Source organism: Carica papaya, chromosome 3 (assembly GCF_054855325.1).
Source record: "Carica papaya isolate Zhongbai chromosome 3, ASM5485532v1, whole genome shotgun sequence".
NCBI lineage: Eukaryota > Viridiplantae > Streptophyta > Magnoliopsida > Brassicales > Caricaceae > Carica > Carica papaya.
Window position 1 is genome coordinate 31,247,776 of NC_142311.1, and position 16,731 is coordinate 31,264,506.

The 16,731-nt window shown below is 33.2% G+C and overlaps 2 protein-coding genes across 7 annotated transcripts; one reads left to right on the top strand and one right to left on the bottom strand.

Annotated features, from left to right (window-relative positions):
• Positions 1-737: 737 nt before the first annotated feature.
• LOC110819953 (vesicle-associated protein 2-2-like) lies at positions 738-9,180 on the top strand. 5 transcript variants are annotated; one of them, XR_015818016.1, is made up of 10 exons: positions 738-1,077; positions 1,494-1,546; positions 1,919-1,989; positions 2,213-2,294; positions 2,394-2,509; positions 2,592-2,744; positions 3,208-3,609; positions 3,775-3,852; positions 4,232-4,403; positions 9,161-9,180. XR_015818016.1 is itself a non-coding variant. In XM_022049308.2 (9 exons), the coding sequence occupies exons 2-9, from the start codon at positions 1,498-1,500 to the stop codon at positions 4,346-4,348; spliced, it is 1,068 nt and encodes a 355-aa protein (XP_021905000.2). In that variant the 5' UTR covers positions 739-1,077; positions 1,494-1,497; the 3' UTR covers positions 4,349-4,602. The 5 variants fall into 5 exon arrangements, 3 of the variants coding, with proteins under 3 accessions (XP_021905000.2, XP_021904999.2, XP_021905001.2); XR_015818015.1 differs by lacking the exon at positions 9,161-9,180 and adding an exon at positions 4,886-7,204; XM_022049308.2 differs by lacking the exon at positions 9,161-9,180 and having other exon boundaries at positions 739-1,077; positions 4,232-4,602.
• Positions 7,667-13,520, bottom strand: LOC110819963 (sodium/hydrogen exchanger 1-like). Of its 2 annotated transcripts, XM_022049320.2 has the most exons (15): positions 13,417-13,520; positions 12,479-12,824; positions 12,262-12,380; positions 11,856-11,953; positions 11,133-11,195; positions 10,983-11,029; positions 10,711-10,905; positions 10,572-10,618; positions 10,095-10,161; positions 9,847-9,947; positions 9,658-9,759; positions 9,404-9,542; positions 9,254-9,316; positions 8,896-8,979; positions 7,667-8,389 (listed from the first exon to the last, which is right to left on the bottom strand). In XM_022049320.2, exons 2-15 carry the CDS (start codon positions 12,650-12,652, stop codon positions 8,060-8,062), a joined length of 1,629 nt encoding a protein of 542 aa, XP_021905012.2. In that variant the 5' UTR covers positions 12,653-12,824; positions 13,417-13,520; the 3' UTR covers positions 7,667-8,059. The 2 variants fall into 2 exon arrangements, with proteins under 2 accessions (XP_021905012.2, XP_088072623.1); XM_088216497.1 differs by lacking the exon at positions 13,417-13,520 and having other exon boundaries at positions 12,262-12,367; positions 12,479-12,615.
• Positions 13,521-16,731: the final 3,211 nt, after the last annotated feature.

Genomic DNA, 16,731 nt, shown 5'->3' on the forward strand with positions numbered 1-16,731 from the left:
CCGGCCAAGGGGAAAGTTTTCCCCTGGAAAGAGAGAATATTTTTCTTGGCAAACCTGAAAATTTCCCAAGGCCAAATGTCATTTCCAATTAATTTTGGAAACGTTGACACATCTTAAACACCTTTGAGGTAGATGGTGCCACTTAGGAGAGTTTAGGACACCTTGGAAGTTAAATGTCCTCATTTGGGTGGAAATTAGGACATACCACAGCTTTGGTGACCACTTTGTTAAATTGAAAAATTAAGCTGAAAAATTAAATTATTGCCTTAATGAATAATAAATTAAAACAAAAATTATTTAATTTGGTAAAAATTACTATAAATACTGAAATAATATAAAATTAATTTAAATTATTATTTTGTAGTAATATTAATATATAAATTATTATTGATTTTTTAATTTTATTAATATTTAAATAATTCATGATAAACAAAAAATTAGAACATTAATTTATTAATATATACATAATAAATCACAATAGATATATATGCAATTAATTTATATTATATACAAAATACAAAATATATAATTATGTATATTATACATAACACATGCATATATATATATATATGTGCATATTGTGATTTATTCTTACTCTGTAAAAAGTAGCAGAAAATTTGAAATCAAGTATCTTAAAACAGCAATGTGCACATGTGAGTCTGAAATTTAAGTCCGCATCAAATCAAACGATTTAATGGAGTGTCAGAGAGAGAGAGAGAGAGAGAGAGCGGGTACAACCGCTGTGTCTTCACGTTACCAACGCCTCCATTTTTATAATCCTTTTCCCTCCCTCCAAACATTCTCAACCATCTCCATCTTTTCTTCGCTTTCACTTCTCTCTCTCTCTCTCTCTCTCTCTCTCTCTCTCTCTCTCTCTCTCTCTCTCTCTCCCTTAATCAGTGTTTCAGATCACCAACTCTGTATCTCCCTTCAATCTCCCGTGTCTCTACCTTCATTTCTCTGCACGAGGAAGAATTACAGAGTCTACCATTTTCGTTGTCTTCTCCAGCTATTAGGATTCACATTTTCATTTCTCCCTGGGGGCTTTCGATCTCGCCGTTTCCGCTTCAAAACAGAGTTACTTCTACACTCTTATCGAGTGAACTTTGATTTTCAACGAATAAAGTCTCCGTTTACTTTTTCGTCTTGGACTTTTACTCCTGTTCAATTAATGATTTATGTATGGTTGAAATTGTTACTGCACGTCTTTTTTAACTGTAAGATGAGGTTTGGTTCTTGAGTTTGGTAAGTAGATTTAGGTTTGGTAATGCTTGACTGCTGAGTGATTTTAATTTTTTCAAGTATATGTTGTCATTGTTCTCTTAGATCTACCCACTGCAACTTTCTACTTGCAACTCCGATGCTTGTAATTCTAATGTGCTGTGTGTAAGTTCGATTAGATCATGGATTCTGTTTAACTGAATGATTAAGAAGTTAGAAGTTTCCATTGTCAAGAAACTTGATTCGTTCGTTTGGTTGCTGTGATTTTGTAGGGACATGACTACAGAGCTGTTGGATATTCAACCCGGTGAACTCAAGTTCGAATGTATACTACACTCAATTCAATGACTGTTCAGTGATTAGTCAATTATCACTTTTAATTTTCTCTGATTAGTCTTTATACGGATAATATAGAAGATATTCTGTAGCACTTCACTTCCCATCATTCCAAGTGCGAAGTCAATTCCTACATGTCAAGTTTGAATTGGTTTTCAAATACCAACTAATTGAAAATGGGAATTGGAACTTGGAATTGACTAGGAATTGAATGTTATACGCAGCATAACAGTTTCTTTCTTTTGTAGTTTTTTGTATTATGATGCTTTGCTCCATTTCTGTGGCGACCACCAATAAGTTATTATGGTTTTGCATGTCATAAAGATCTCAATACTGATTTGCTTACATTTCCTCTCTCTAGTTGAGTTGAAGAAACAAGGCACATGTTCAATCCAACTGAACAACAAATCTGATCATTTTGTCACTTTTAAGGTATCCGGTATTCTCTGTGTTAGCTTGAGTCATACCGTTCATATTTATCTTCTCTTGTTGGCTTCTCTTTTTCATAACCATCTAGGGACCAATAAAGCTTTTTTGTGTTCTGATTAGTGGTTTGTGATTCTAGCATACTATTGTAAAAATGTTTTCATATCTTAAAATCTTATAAAGGATATTAATGAAGAATGACTTCAATTAGTAGCCAAATCTCTGGCAGGTGAAGACTACTTCTCCAAAGAAATACTGTGTTCGCCCAAACACAGGGATAATCAAGCCAAAAACAATATGCGATTGTATAGGTATTTTGCTATACTGTAATACATAACTTTTCAGCTGATTTAGTTCCTTGTTGAGACTATAATTGGAATTATTTACACCTAATCTTTTGTCAATTGCAGTTACCATGCAAGCTCAGCGTGTTGCGCCACCTGGCTTAGAATGTAAAGATAAGTTCCTGATTCAAAGTATTGTTGTTCCCTTTGGAGCAACTGATGAAGACATTACATCTGACATGGTAAGAATTGAACATGGCATTTCTTTTCCCTGGCTGATTATCTTTTATGTCTCCTCTAAGTTCTTGATGTTTCTTATGGCAGTTTGGCAAAAATAGTGGCAGATGCATTGAGGAAAAGAAGCTTAGGGTATTCTTACTTCCCAAACCCCCTTCCCAGTACTTTTTGCCAGTTAATGGAGAACTGAAGCAAGATAGACTGCTGACAGGAATAGAAAATGTACCTCCACCTCTACAGGTAAGAAACTTAAGGTCTATAAGGTCAAGGTCTATAAGATCTTGTTTTCTTGCTCCAGATTCTCTTTTTTTCTGCTGGCTTTTTCGAGTTAATGTCCATAATTTGTGTTACATTAAATAATTAATTATTGTCAATTATCTCAAAAACTTAATAACTTACAGTATGTCCCAATCTATTATCCTCTGACTCAGATACCATGTTAAGGTAATTGATTTTTTTATCAATTATTCCAAAAGCTTATGCCAATTATTATAACATTCGTCTTCATTTCAACATAAATCGGTGAGAATCATAGGAGTCATTGTTCCTTCTTTCAGGAATTGTTGTATGCTTTTGGGTAAAAAATAGAGCTTACAACATGGACCACATATTGTGCGCTTAGCATGATAGGAACGAATGCAATACGGTGATAATTAGTTTGTTTTTCACCAAAACTGAGAAATCATCATTTCTCTGCTTCCAGGCTGATCAGAATGTGGAGAGGTTTGATACACCTGCAGATCTTGATGAGCTTAAAACAGCTAATAAAGAGGTCATTGGAAAAGAAAAGGATGCAGATCAGCCAAACGCAGCTAAGAATTTGCAGGATGCCCGAGCTGTAATTGGTACTGATAAGTTAATAGCTACTGAGGAGGATGTTGTAAATGCAAAGGATGCTGATCGACTAGACGTTGCTAAGCATTTGCAGGGAGTCCAAGCTGCCTCTGACGTTGATAAGTTAATAGCAGATAAGGATGAGCAATCATGCCCAGCAGAGGATTTGGATGAATTGGAAGATGCAAAGGATGACCTTAAGTTGAAGTTGGCCAAGGAATTTGTGGAGTTGAAGTCAAAGCTACATGACATGGATTCAAAGCTAAGGGAGGTTAGTTTGTTTGTTTTAACTTGGTCACGTTGTCTTCTCAAGGTTTCTGGAGCTTCATATTGTTGCCCTTTGAAAGGTTTCGTAGGAGTCATCTTTGAAACCTTTACTGCATGTGATGATCTTAATCCTGCTAACAAATAGTCATGTTGTACGGATTGATCACAGGCAGAACTTATCATCACGAACATGACTGAAGAGGGGAGAACGGCCACTCAAGAGAGAGATAAGCTTAGACATGAAGTGGTCAGTTTTCATCTCTTCCATTGCTTTTCATTTTTTTCATTTATATTTCTTTCTGAGGGTAATTAATTTTGTACCATAAGCAGAGGAAGCTCTTCCTATCCCTTTCCTTTCCCAATGTTTTTGCTGCCGAAAGAAAAGGTGATAGATAAGTAAATAAAGAGAAAGCTCTTCATTTATTACAATTTAATATGTCCACAAATAAATAATTTATACAGTAAATTAAATAAGAAAATATCAACTAATAATTCATGATGCCCTCCATAAAGATGGTTCAATGATGGTTCTGATTGATTTATTTTTGTTCCTTTTTTTTTTTTTCTTGACTCTCTACTTATATTCGTCTAAGCCACGGCAGCATATTTATCTTCATTATATGCAGCTGTTCCTGAGGAGAAACAACAGTACAATTAGAAGAACTCGAGTGGGTTTTCCTCTGTTATATGTATGTGCGGTTGCTCTGATCAGTCTGGGAGTTGGTTATTTTAGTCATTCATAGAAAAACCAGAATTCTCTGTTTGTGAAAGTTGACTTCTTCCAGGACAAAGAAACAGGTACGTCATCTTTGAATTTTATTAGGATCGAAGGGTCTTGTTAGGTATTTGATTGTTGATGCCATGTTCTAACATCAGAAATGTAGCTTTATGTATGTAATTTTGTAAAAAATGCTTTACAAATATACCTTCTCAACTTAAATACAATCATAAAAATGTTCTATTTGTTTTATTAAAAAAAAAATTCCTTTAATTATTATTTTTTTATTTTATTAAAAATTTAATAGTACCATAATTATATTAGATGATTCTTACATTTTTTTTTTACTATCAAATTATTGTTTATCGTCCAAATTCATAATATAAAATCAATAAAATGCTCAAATAGAATTTATATTTGTAACAAAATGAAATGAAAAGATATTCTTGTAATAATGTCTAAGTTCAGAGACTATTTTTAAATTTATAATATTTTTCAACCATAGCCAAATTCTTTTTGGACGATTTTGAAGTACATCTCTCATGTTGGTTGGTATATTCAGAATCTTCATATTGGACCAAAGGAGGCAAATATAGGGACAGTCCAGAAACCCACAATGGTAGACCAATCAACGCAGTCAATGGGCTGGCCAAGTCTGGCTCATTACGTTAGACCATTGGGTCAAGAAAATGGGCCAACAAGACCCGATTGGCCCAGTTCAAGTCCACTTCAATTTGAGGAAATTAAAAGATAAATAATACAAAAATTAATCAAAAGAATAATCTGAGAATAATCAAAATATAATAAATAATTGCCAAGAATATCCAACTCAAACAGCATAGTACCCTCCGATTGGGTTTGAAGGCATGTTAATAAAATTGGGTTTCCATAAATTGTTTGTTGCTTTAATCATACGTTGTTTCCCTATATCATATTCTATTTTGATAAATGGACAACTATCCAAAATGGTCATTCCCAAAAGAGGACTTCAATAAGATCCCTTTCGCCTTATATGTTTATGTTGTGTATAGAAGATTTCTCAGTTGTGACTCATAGAGCTGAGGAGAATGGTAGCATTCAAGACATCCAAAATTTGCCAAGCCGTCCCAACTATCTCACACTTGATTTTTGCAGATGACAACAATTAAGATTTAGATCTTGAAGAATATTCTTCCTCTGTATTCTTGGATATTAGGTCAAGCTATCAACTTGAGAAGTCTATTATCATCTTCTCCAATAGGGTAATCAATAATACAAGAGAAAACATATTCTTTTCTCAATAATAATAAAACATATTCTGGGGTCAACCTTGTTTATGTTCATGACAGATACCTTGGTCTTTCAGCAGTGGTTGGGCAGTCCCTTAAGGCCACTTTTTCATTCATGGTGAGAAACTAGCCTCACATATAAACACATGGAACATAAAATAGCTTCCAAAAGAAGATAGGCAAGTAATGTTAAAAGCAGTAACCCAAACCATCTCTACTTAGTTGATGAGTGTTTTCTTACTTCCACAATCTATTTGCAAATCAGATGGAATTTATTATCTTAAACTTCTAGTGGAGCCAAGGTGAAACATCTAAGAAAATTCACTAACTTAGATGGTCCAATATGTGCACAAACAAGTTTACTGAGGGTCTAGGCTTACATAATGTGATGAGTTCTAATCAGGTCATGCTCACGAAACAAGCATGGAAAATCTTACAAAAGCTATAATTCCTTATTGCCAAATCATACAAGGAAAATACCATTGCAATAAGGAATTTAGAGATGCTCTATGGGGCCAAGACCAGGCGATTGAGGTGGAGGTTGGGAAATAGTGAATCAATTGATATATGATAGGATAAATGGCTGTTATTTCAAGTGGGTCATAAGTTCTAGACCCCAGAACCTCAAGCATGTAATGTAAATAAGGTGTTTGATCTCCTTCATGCAAAAGAGTACATGGAATCAGGAATCGATTATGTAGATGTTTAACCTAGATGATGGCTGACAGATCTTGAGTATTCCCCTGAGCAGACGGCTACCACGTATGATTTTGTCTCACTCAAAGAATGGGGAACTATATTAAGTGAAGGTAGGATATCACCAAGCTTGGAATATGAGGCGCTCTCAGAATAATGTTTCAACATCCATAGTTGACAAATTTCCTCAGAAAAGGCTTTAGGACAATGCCCCTTGTGCCAAAAATTAAACAATTTGTATGGCGAGTTTGTAGGAACATTATCTGTATCAAACAATGATTGATACGAAAAGCATCAATATTGACCCAACATGTCATATGTGAGGAGGTGGTGAGGAATCCCTTGATCGCCTATTTTGAGAATGCACCTATGCAAAGACGGCATGGAAGATTAGCCCTCTAAGATATGACTATTTCCCCTATACATCTCTTTGCATTGAATTAAAGCAAAAACGAACAACAACCATATACAGTTGCACCAATGGACAATAGTGCTTCTTTGGAAAATTTGGTGGAGCGGAAATGAGTGGCTTATGAAATCTTGCAATATTGAGGATCACATCCAGATATATGGAAGATTAAATATTGAACTAACATTCAACAAGGTGAGTTTCTCCACCACCAAGTATTGTCAAAATTAACAATGATGTCTTCGTTAAGAAAGATGGATGGTCCAGTATTACTGCTATATGTCAAGATGATTTTCAAGTTTAGTGACAACCATAGGAATGACGTGTATTCCTGACACCTTATTCTATTGAATTAGCTAAGATTCAAACAACAATTTTTGGAAAAGAGCTTGCAATGTCCAGGGGTGTGGGGTAAGTAGTGATTGAAGGTGACTCTTGAGCGGTTTATTTACCATATGAGTTTGCTTCTTCATCGAAACTTAGTTTATGACTATTAATTTTTTGGTAATATTTTAATTTCTTTAAATTTAATTAAATTTCTAAAAATTATAAGCAGGTAGCTCCTATTTTATCTAAGGAAGCACCATGGCTAGTGCTTCTTGAATCCAGTTATTTTGTTCGAGAGCTACTGTTGTGGTTGGCTTCTTTATTCGCCCATTTAGGGATTTTGCAGATGTAATGGTGCTTTGCATGATTTTCTCTAAAAAAAAATTCAAATGAAATAATAACAACGTAATAATTATGGATGCCTTACAAATGAGGCACCCCTAAGGTGGTCCTTGTTCTGACATCAATAAATGAATTGCTGTAGAATCTTCACCCCTCTGCGTCACACATGTACCACATGAACCATTTTTGTTTCCAAAAGAAGAGAGACAGTTTCAACTAATCAACCTTTCTTCCTTTTAGTCACTTGTGCTTTCAAGAAAAGGGAGGGAGAATTTAATCAAAACAGGACTTGCATCCAGAGTAATCCGAACCTCAAGAGGTCGAAGATTCATTGAACAAATGAAAAAATCATTATACATAAGAATACAATAAACACCAGAATGTTTTACAAACAAGGCCAAGCTTACCAGGTACAAGCTATCAGGACAAAATATCATTACCACTACTATGCCAATATACAACGCAAAAATGGAGAATCACCACTCAAAATGGAAGAAAAAAGACATGTAGATTTAAAAAGAAAAACCAGCTCACACTGAAAAAAAAAAAAAAAAAAATGCTGTCACCAGATTCACCACCCCACCTCAAAAGCTCCTTTTATATTAACAAATTGCACACCGAAAGCCGAATTCTAACCTAAAATTATAAGCTTTTATAAATTAGTGCTTCTGTATTTCAGATTTTCAATTACCTCTTAATGCCACTGTTGAACACCCTGCTCGGTTGGTGAGCCGGGTATGAAGGGGACAAAACCTCTTCCACCAAATACAGGCCGCATGAAAGCATTGTCGAATTTTCTCCAATAATGGTGGACTGTGTGAGAAGGGGTGCTCAGTAGCATCCGTAAACTGGTTGGCCGTGGAACATTATGGTTGCCTTGGCCAGCTTCCGAATCTTGTCCGTTGCCAAGAAGCGGGACAGTGAAGGATTTTGGAGTAGATGGTTCGGAGGAGAACATTGTGGTAATTTCTTTTGATGAAGGAAGCAAAATTCTGACCAATGGTTTAGTCATCAGCCCGAATACCTGCAAAGATTTCACAAACGTGTTTCTCAGTAAAATTTAGTGACGTGTAGAAAGATGCCACCTCTAACCCCAGTAAAAAAAAATGAATTATTTTACCCAAACGGTACCTGTCTTGATATAGCATCTTTTCCATTATTATTGATAAGTTCATAAAATCAATTTTAAATTTTGTTGACAACCTCAATTTTGAACTACATTAATGAAAAGAGTTGTTTTTCCCTTTCATTTTTCATCTCGGGATATATCTGTTATGTGAAATAGAACATCCATAAAAACACCACAACTGAAGTAGAAGTTTTAGGCAAATAACATCTACCTCAAAACATTGACAACCAAATGAAAGGGGAAATGGCTGTCAGCCTGTCCCTCCTGAAGTATGTTGTAGTTTACCAAATGGCACTTCCAATGGGCTCCGGAGTCTGGAGCCCATTTTGGATGGCACGAGAGGTTGACTTCAGGTTTTCTACCACTATTTTCATTCAAGAAGAGATGTGCTAGTGTCTTACCATTGTGCTGAAGAGAACAACCGTGATTGTGCTGGTGATCATGATTGCATTCCCACGCAACTTAGTGTGGCCTGAAGTGGTGAACTGCGTCAACCAAAAAAAAAATTGCACAAAGATTAACATTATCAATCGTAATTCAAATTTTTATTAGACAAACCCCTTTAAGCTTCAATATTAAATCTGTATTCACTGTTGTACGGTCTTTTAGCCAGTATGCCATTTTCTGAAGGCCTTATTTTATTCATATGCCTGCCAACTTGCACAGAAGGAGCATATTGCCCGCTATTTGCACAGATGTCATTGAAATTGTTTAGGCCCGAAATTATGCCTTCGGAAAAATGAAGTTTCAAATTTCTACCTGATTGTAAGCAAGTGCCATGGAAACAGCACCACGCATAAGACCAGCCCACCAAATGGTAACCTGAAAAAAAAATGCCCACAATGAATTTGATTCTTCCATGGACTTGGTAAACATTGTTGATATAAGAAATGAAAATGAAAATAATACCTGTTGCTTTAATGCCACTTTTTCATGTGGAGATTTTTTCGTCAAGTTGGACAGAAAGGACAAAGGGAACACGAATGCTGCTCTTCCAACAAGAACAAGTCCCAACAGTATTGAACTCACTCCCACTGAGGTTCCTGGACTGGCGAACAGAATTTGACAGGTTAGACCATGTTCGGTTTATAATGAAATTGTGTATACACCCAATAACTTGATAAAATTTAGAACCAGTCTCTTTTCATATTAATTATTCTCACCTATCACTTACAACTCTCCACTTCTCCATGTCCAATGCATCCATGCCAACATAAAGAAAGATGAATATCTCGGAGACAAATGACAAGGTAGCAAAAGCATGCCTGCATTAATTGGTAAAAAGCAACAGAAAATCAGTACAATGACAGCTTCGCCGTGATTCTCCAAAGAAATGAAATAGGTGAACATACTTGGTTGTCACCCTTGAGCTTTCAGTCACGTTATGCCATGTGTAGTGGGACATAACAATCCCACAGAAGAATACAGTGAGAATGGCGCTCAAATAGAATAGCTGCAAGAGAAATTAAATTACTATCATCGCAAGTAAGATTTCCTTTTTAACCTCTGAAACTTCCAATTCAGAATTAGAATTTAAAAAAAAAAAAAAAAAGCAAGAGCGGACACAAAGAGGTGATGTATAAGTTGTGAGATTTCTTACTTCAGCCAACATGTACGAGAGATACGCCATGAGTATCATAAGAGCAACCTCTCGATCAGTAGAGTGCCTGGTGTTTCCAACGGAAAAAAAGACGTGAGAAAACTAAGTCATAAGAATGCATAAACTCTCGGTCTACTTCCTTTTCACTCTAAAGGATATGAACTACTAGTGGACTTCATAAAATTTAGACAACGCAACTTTTGGTCAATCTGTGATTTTAAAGAAAGCAGCAGATAGCTATTAAGTTAGTGAATTAATGAGTACATTAGATTAGTTAATTAGTTAGTTAAGAGACAGCTATTGTGGTTAAGCCATCAATTAACTAATTAAACTAATGTAATTAACTTACTAACTTAATAATAGCAATTGACAGGAATGAAAGTTATGAGGAAGATTAGTGCAGTTTGCAGCTGCATCAAGTGAAAATCATAATATTTATGGAGACAAAATTCATCAGCATGGCATTTCTCTACAAACCTGCCAAAATAAAGCTTCTTAATAATGTAAGCACTAAGCAATCCTGCCTGCAGGAGACAACGAAAAAGGGAAATTATAAGTTAAATACCCGACAGAAAAACATAACAAAGTTAGAAAAGGCATGCATGAGTACACTTACAAAAACTCCCAGCAAGGTGCTTAAAATAAACAAGTACAGAAAGTTTGCAACAAATTGCAAAGCAATTGTTGAATTGATGTGAGAAAGGTCAAAGCTCTGAATGGCGTTGAAAAGAACAACTGATGTGGCATCATTCACAACACCTTCCCCAAAAACTAGACTGTATAGCAGAGGTGTCTCGTCCTGATTTAGAACCTGGACGGACATGGACAATTAAATTCAGCAGTGTTTCTTTACGTGGAACAGGTTCACAGCTTCCAAACCATTAATACCTGCAAGGTGCAAACAGAATCGGTTGCAGAAAATATTGCTCCAATTGCTGCATTCAAGGAAGTAAAAAGTGTGAACATACTGAAAATAAAAATCAAAATTGAAAATATAATAACACCACAAAAAAAAAAAAAGGAAAGTATCAAAAATACCTAGATAATCTCCTATCTCGAGATAACCAATATTCATCATCTTCTTGAAGAAGTGTATAGCACCTAATTCAAAATAAAGAAAGAACTCAGTAAACAAATGTGGAGCTATGGACATATTTACTGCACTTGAATGCCACTTATTTCTTTAAAACAAATTGAACATTTACGACAAATACATTTTTCTACCAGATTAGTCCCTGACATGTAAACAAAAATCATTTATTACAGAAGCAGGAAGATGAGGATTTTCATCCATAGACACATAAGAGGCAATCCACTTTTGAACAAAGCATCGCTTATCAGTGAAATTGATAAAAACCATAAACGCTAAGAATTTTTCAAAGATATATAGAACTATTCAAATGAAATGTATGGTAATAAAGTCGCCGAATAATAATGAAATAAAAATCTTAAAATAGAAAGATAATATGAAAGCAAATCATATCCCTATATAATTTTAGTTCCTAGTGAAATATTCTTCGAGAACTTGAGATTAGATAGATTGTCCCCGTGTGAGAAGCGTGCAGCCCAGCAAAGAGAATAAACACAGTAATGACAAGTAAGTAATAATCAATAGAAATATTTTAAGTTCACTTCACATAGCTTTCGATTAAGATATTTAAGTGGTCCACGAAAATGCTTTCTAGAACCTCCAGACCCTTCCCAGATCATGTGCATGATTGTAAGCAAAAGCAAAGGAGGACATCGAGTTGTTGTGTATACCTACTGAGATGATGGCAAATGATATCAAAGTACCAACAGCACCAAATAGCATGATAGTCATGAAATTGCGAAAAAATTGCTTCTTTTTCACCTGGAACCTGGTGCAAAAGAAAACATTAATCATAGTCAATGTCTTTTACCAAGTTAATTTTGACTGCTTCCTCCAATTTTTTGTTTACCTCGCAGAAACAAGAAAAGATAGATGAGCTAAAAGCAGAACACCAAAATTAATTCACGTTGAGTGCAAAAGATAACTTTCCAGGGATTAAGTAAATATGTCGTGTAATTAATTAACGAATAAAGCTATTCCTTGATCTGAAGTGAATCTTATGTGAGTTGCCCGATAAGCACTATGCAGAGTAATATGTATGTACCTATGGACATGCAATGGCCAAAACTATCATACCCTGCATTGAAAATAATGGGAGGTAGAAGATAAATGAAGAATAAATCTTCACTGAACATCAAAAGACGTGAGCTTCTCCCTCCACTTGTAAGCAAAATAACAATCCCTGTGCACAAACCCTGCCATCAATATTCAGCAAATAAATTAAGTAAAAAATACAATCCAACCCAACTTCCATAATTTGAAGGCATCGTTTTTAATTGATAAGCATACTGACAATCGCAAGAGCTGTAATAGACTCATTCATCCACCGACTTTCCTCTAACAGATGGCCAATCACGATACATGCGCAGAGAAGCGCAACAAACAGGTTCATTGACACCACTGAAGTGTGATCAGAAGTCAATACCGTCCCTGCCTTTATCAGAAGAGAACTTATGACGATAGCCATGGTGAAAGTTATAGCAACTCGGACTTATGACCGTAGCCAAGCGATTGAAAATAACCACAAGAATTGACTGTTACTGACGAGATAAATTTTCGGCTTTCTATCAAATCTTGGTATTTTAGATCAGTACAACTTGGATTTCCAGTGTTTCTTGCTCTCAAACCCCCAGCTGACCCTACGAAACCAAGCGCATAACATCAAATTTGGATCAGTAAATCATAAACAGCTTACTTTCATCTGACTTTCCGTTTGGTTGCCGAGAAAACAAAACTCCAAATCAGATGTTTCGGTTTCTACTTCAATGACAAAAAAAAAGAAAGAAATCATCGAAATTAGAAGGAAAAGGAACAAAGAAGCAGCATCACCTAGATAAATTACACTCATTGTTCTTTTAAACTAAACCAAGAAGAGCACACGAAATTCAAAATTCTCATTCTCTTCATCACTTTTTCTTACCAGCCAAACAGAGGATAACTACTTCAAAACAACTGAACACAACGTGAAAAATCAATCAAAACAGATTGTCACAACCATGAAAGCTGAGTTACTGTCTAACTCGCCGCACTAACGAAATGGGGTATAACATATTATATAATAAGTATATATATATATATATATGTATATAGACAATCCAATATTTTAGATCTCAAAATGAAACTGATCACTAACACTAAACTCAAAAATCATTAGCTTATAGCTGATATATTTCACTCTGAATCTACAGAGAGGAAAATGAAATGTACTGAGAGAGAGAGAGAGAGAACTACCGTTAGGACAGCAAGTGAGGTAGAGGAAGGAGAAGGCAGGAAAGGAAGGCCGCGAAAGTAGCATATATATATACAGCTTTAGAATGGGACCCAAGTCAACATTTTGAAAAAATATTTGAAAACAGTTTGACCGTTGAGGGTCAGCGATCACAGAAGTATTCAAGATCAACGGACCATAGCGTTTAATAGCGGTGCTGTCGGTTGTGTCCGATGATTGCGGAGGTTCTAGCTTTTTGGAGTTTAATGGAGAGAATTAAATGACAGAGGAAGGAGGGAGAGAGAGAGAGAGGAGGACATACATGATTTTGTCGACCATAGAAAAGACATGCTGCAACTTTTTTTTCTTTTTTTCTTTTTTTCCACTTTTGGGGGGTTCGTTAGGCGAATGCTTCAATTGATACTGATAAATAAATATATTTAAATATTTATTTTTAGTAATTTTTTAATGGATATTTTTTTAGGTGAATTTGAAGGGATATTTTTTAGTACCCATCAAATAATACAAAAGCTTTTTTATTATTTTTTAGAAATTAGTGGAAAATAGAATTAATGAGAAAGTGGGTATTTCTATGGAAAGTTCTCTCATGAAAATGTAAATATCTATATATATATATATATATATATATAATTACGTGAAGATACTTAACATTTAGAATAATTACAACCCTATTTTTTATTTTTTAAAAATACAATTTATTTTATTTAAAAATAGATTTTCTTAATTTGAAATATTTTTAAAAGTATTTATTATTTCTAAAAAGGGTTGTTAGTTTACATACTAAAAGTTAATTTTTTAGCATATGTAATTAATTTAGTGGATTGAGTTGTAATATTTGTTTAAAATACAATAACTCTGTTATAATTTTTTAATTTAATAAATTTTGTTGTGATTATACTAAAAAAAATCAGAAACTTAGTTGTAATTTACCGTCTCTATTTATTATTTTTTACTATTTGTTAATAAATTTAATTAAATTTGACAGTTAAATTTGTTACTATTATCATTTTTTTGGAATAAAATATTTTTAAAAAAATTAAGATAAAATAAAATATCTTTTTAAAATAATTTATTATTTTATTCTATATCTACGCGCTTTATTTCTTTTTCCAGTGAATAATTAATTGAAAAATTATAGCAAATATTCAATTTCCGGCAGTTGCAAACTACATGAATAATCTCGAGAAAACCTTAAACCAAAAAAAAGTATAGGAAAAGAACTTTCGTCTTTTGGTCTGACACGTGTTGTATCTGAATCATGACTACTAGCACTGTGCTGTCACGTTAGCATCCACCCCTTCTTGACTGTGGGCCCAGTAACCAGTGAAGATACATTATAAAATATCTTTTGTTTTTTATTGTTTTTTAAATAATGTTAATTTTTAATAAATCATAGATATTAAATATGGTTGGGAGGTATGAGCACCTCATAATTTTTTTATAATTATTAATTTATTTTTTCCACTGTTATCAATAATTAATATTTAAAAGTTGATGATAATGTATAATGAATTAACTGAGTAAGAATTTGCATATCATACTTTAATAGAAAAATTAAAATTGTCTATGAGAAATAATTGTAGAGTCAAATAGTGTAAATAATATATTATAAACTTTAAAAAAAATGAAAAAACATAATAGAAAATACCCAAAAAAAAAAGAGAATATTATAAAAAAGTAGACAAAATATTTTTTTTCAATTTCATCATCTTACAAAACTTCTCACAATCTATAAGGGTATATAAGACTATGAATTAAAATTAAAAAATAAAATTACAAAACTAAGAAGGTATGTAATTGTGAATAGCCTGTTGATATGATTACTGATAAAATTTCATAAAAAATTGTCGTACCTCGAAATAATAATAATAAAATTTTAATAAATTATGGAAGAATATTATTAAAAAAATTGAATATAAATCTATTAAATATATGTCAATATGTAAATAATCTACTGAAATATAAAAATATAATACGAATATAATTGATCTCACTTAATAATTGAAAAGTTTTCAAACTTGTAGTTCAAACACATATGACATCAAATTAATTAACTATAAATTAGTATTTGTAAGAAAGCAAAATAAAAAAATAAAATTATATAATACAAAGTCTTATTTGTAACTTATTTTTTTTTAACAAAAAATTTAATATTAATTATGAAGAAACATATTTCAAATTATGAACGTAATAACATTCTAATACTTTATAAATATTAAAAGTATATGAAAAACTTTAATGTAATATATCAAAACTTAAAAAGAAATAAAATTATAAATTAAATGCGGAAGCAGAATAATAGAGTTAAGGTTTACATTCCTTACACAATAGTTTTAAATGTCTAATAGGGTTGTGAGAATATATTTTCTAAAAATACAAACGAAAATTAAAGAAATAAACGAAAATTAAATAACTGAGCTGATCATATAACAACCTTCACTAGCTTTTGAATGAGTCCGGGTGGTGAATCTATTCACAATCTCCTTGTTAATCATGATTTAGATCTTAATTCTCTTGATATGAAATAGTTAATAAATGGGTGAGCTACACTACCCTAGTAAAAATATCACACTACTCATCGATACAGAAACTAAAAGTTGGTAAAAAATATAAAATAATCAATGTAACTCTTAATTTAAGTAAATTTGTTTATCAGTAGTAACACTATTTATTACATACTTACTATTGCGATATTTTCAAAACTGACCTATAGAGATAATAACTCAACAACATCATAATCTCGTATTCAAATAAGTAAGAATAACAATTTTTTCTTTTTATTTGTCTATCAGTATTCATACGGATCCATAGGAGTCCATAGGGATGTTTCACTACGCGTGAACCAACATCCAACTTTGTTAACTAACTAACCGTCCCCATACCCCATCCGGTATGAGTGCTAAAAATATCATCCCTCAATACCTCATCCGGTATGAGGGTGAAATAGGCCGTTCTCATACCTCGTCCGGTATGAGAGCTAAAAATATCAATTCTCGATACTCTGTCCGGTATGAGGCGACGTTCACAGTAGTGTTCCTTATATACTTAGTCCATTAATAATCTCTCAGGATATTCAGTAAGGCTACCATTTATTTATTCATTTAACCAATCAATTTTCTATTTATATTTAATTTTCAGATTCATAATTTAACCGTAAGTCAATGCAAGATAAACAATACATGCATCAAGAAAACACAACTGAATCATTTTACCAATTCTAGTATATTATTATGCATTTAAAACTGTAAAATCAAATAATTAGTTAAACAATACAAATAATAATAAATAATCGATTATGCCTCTATTAGTAACCTGTA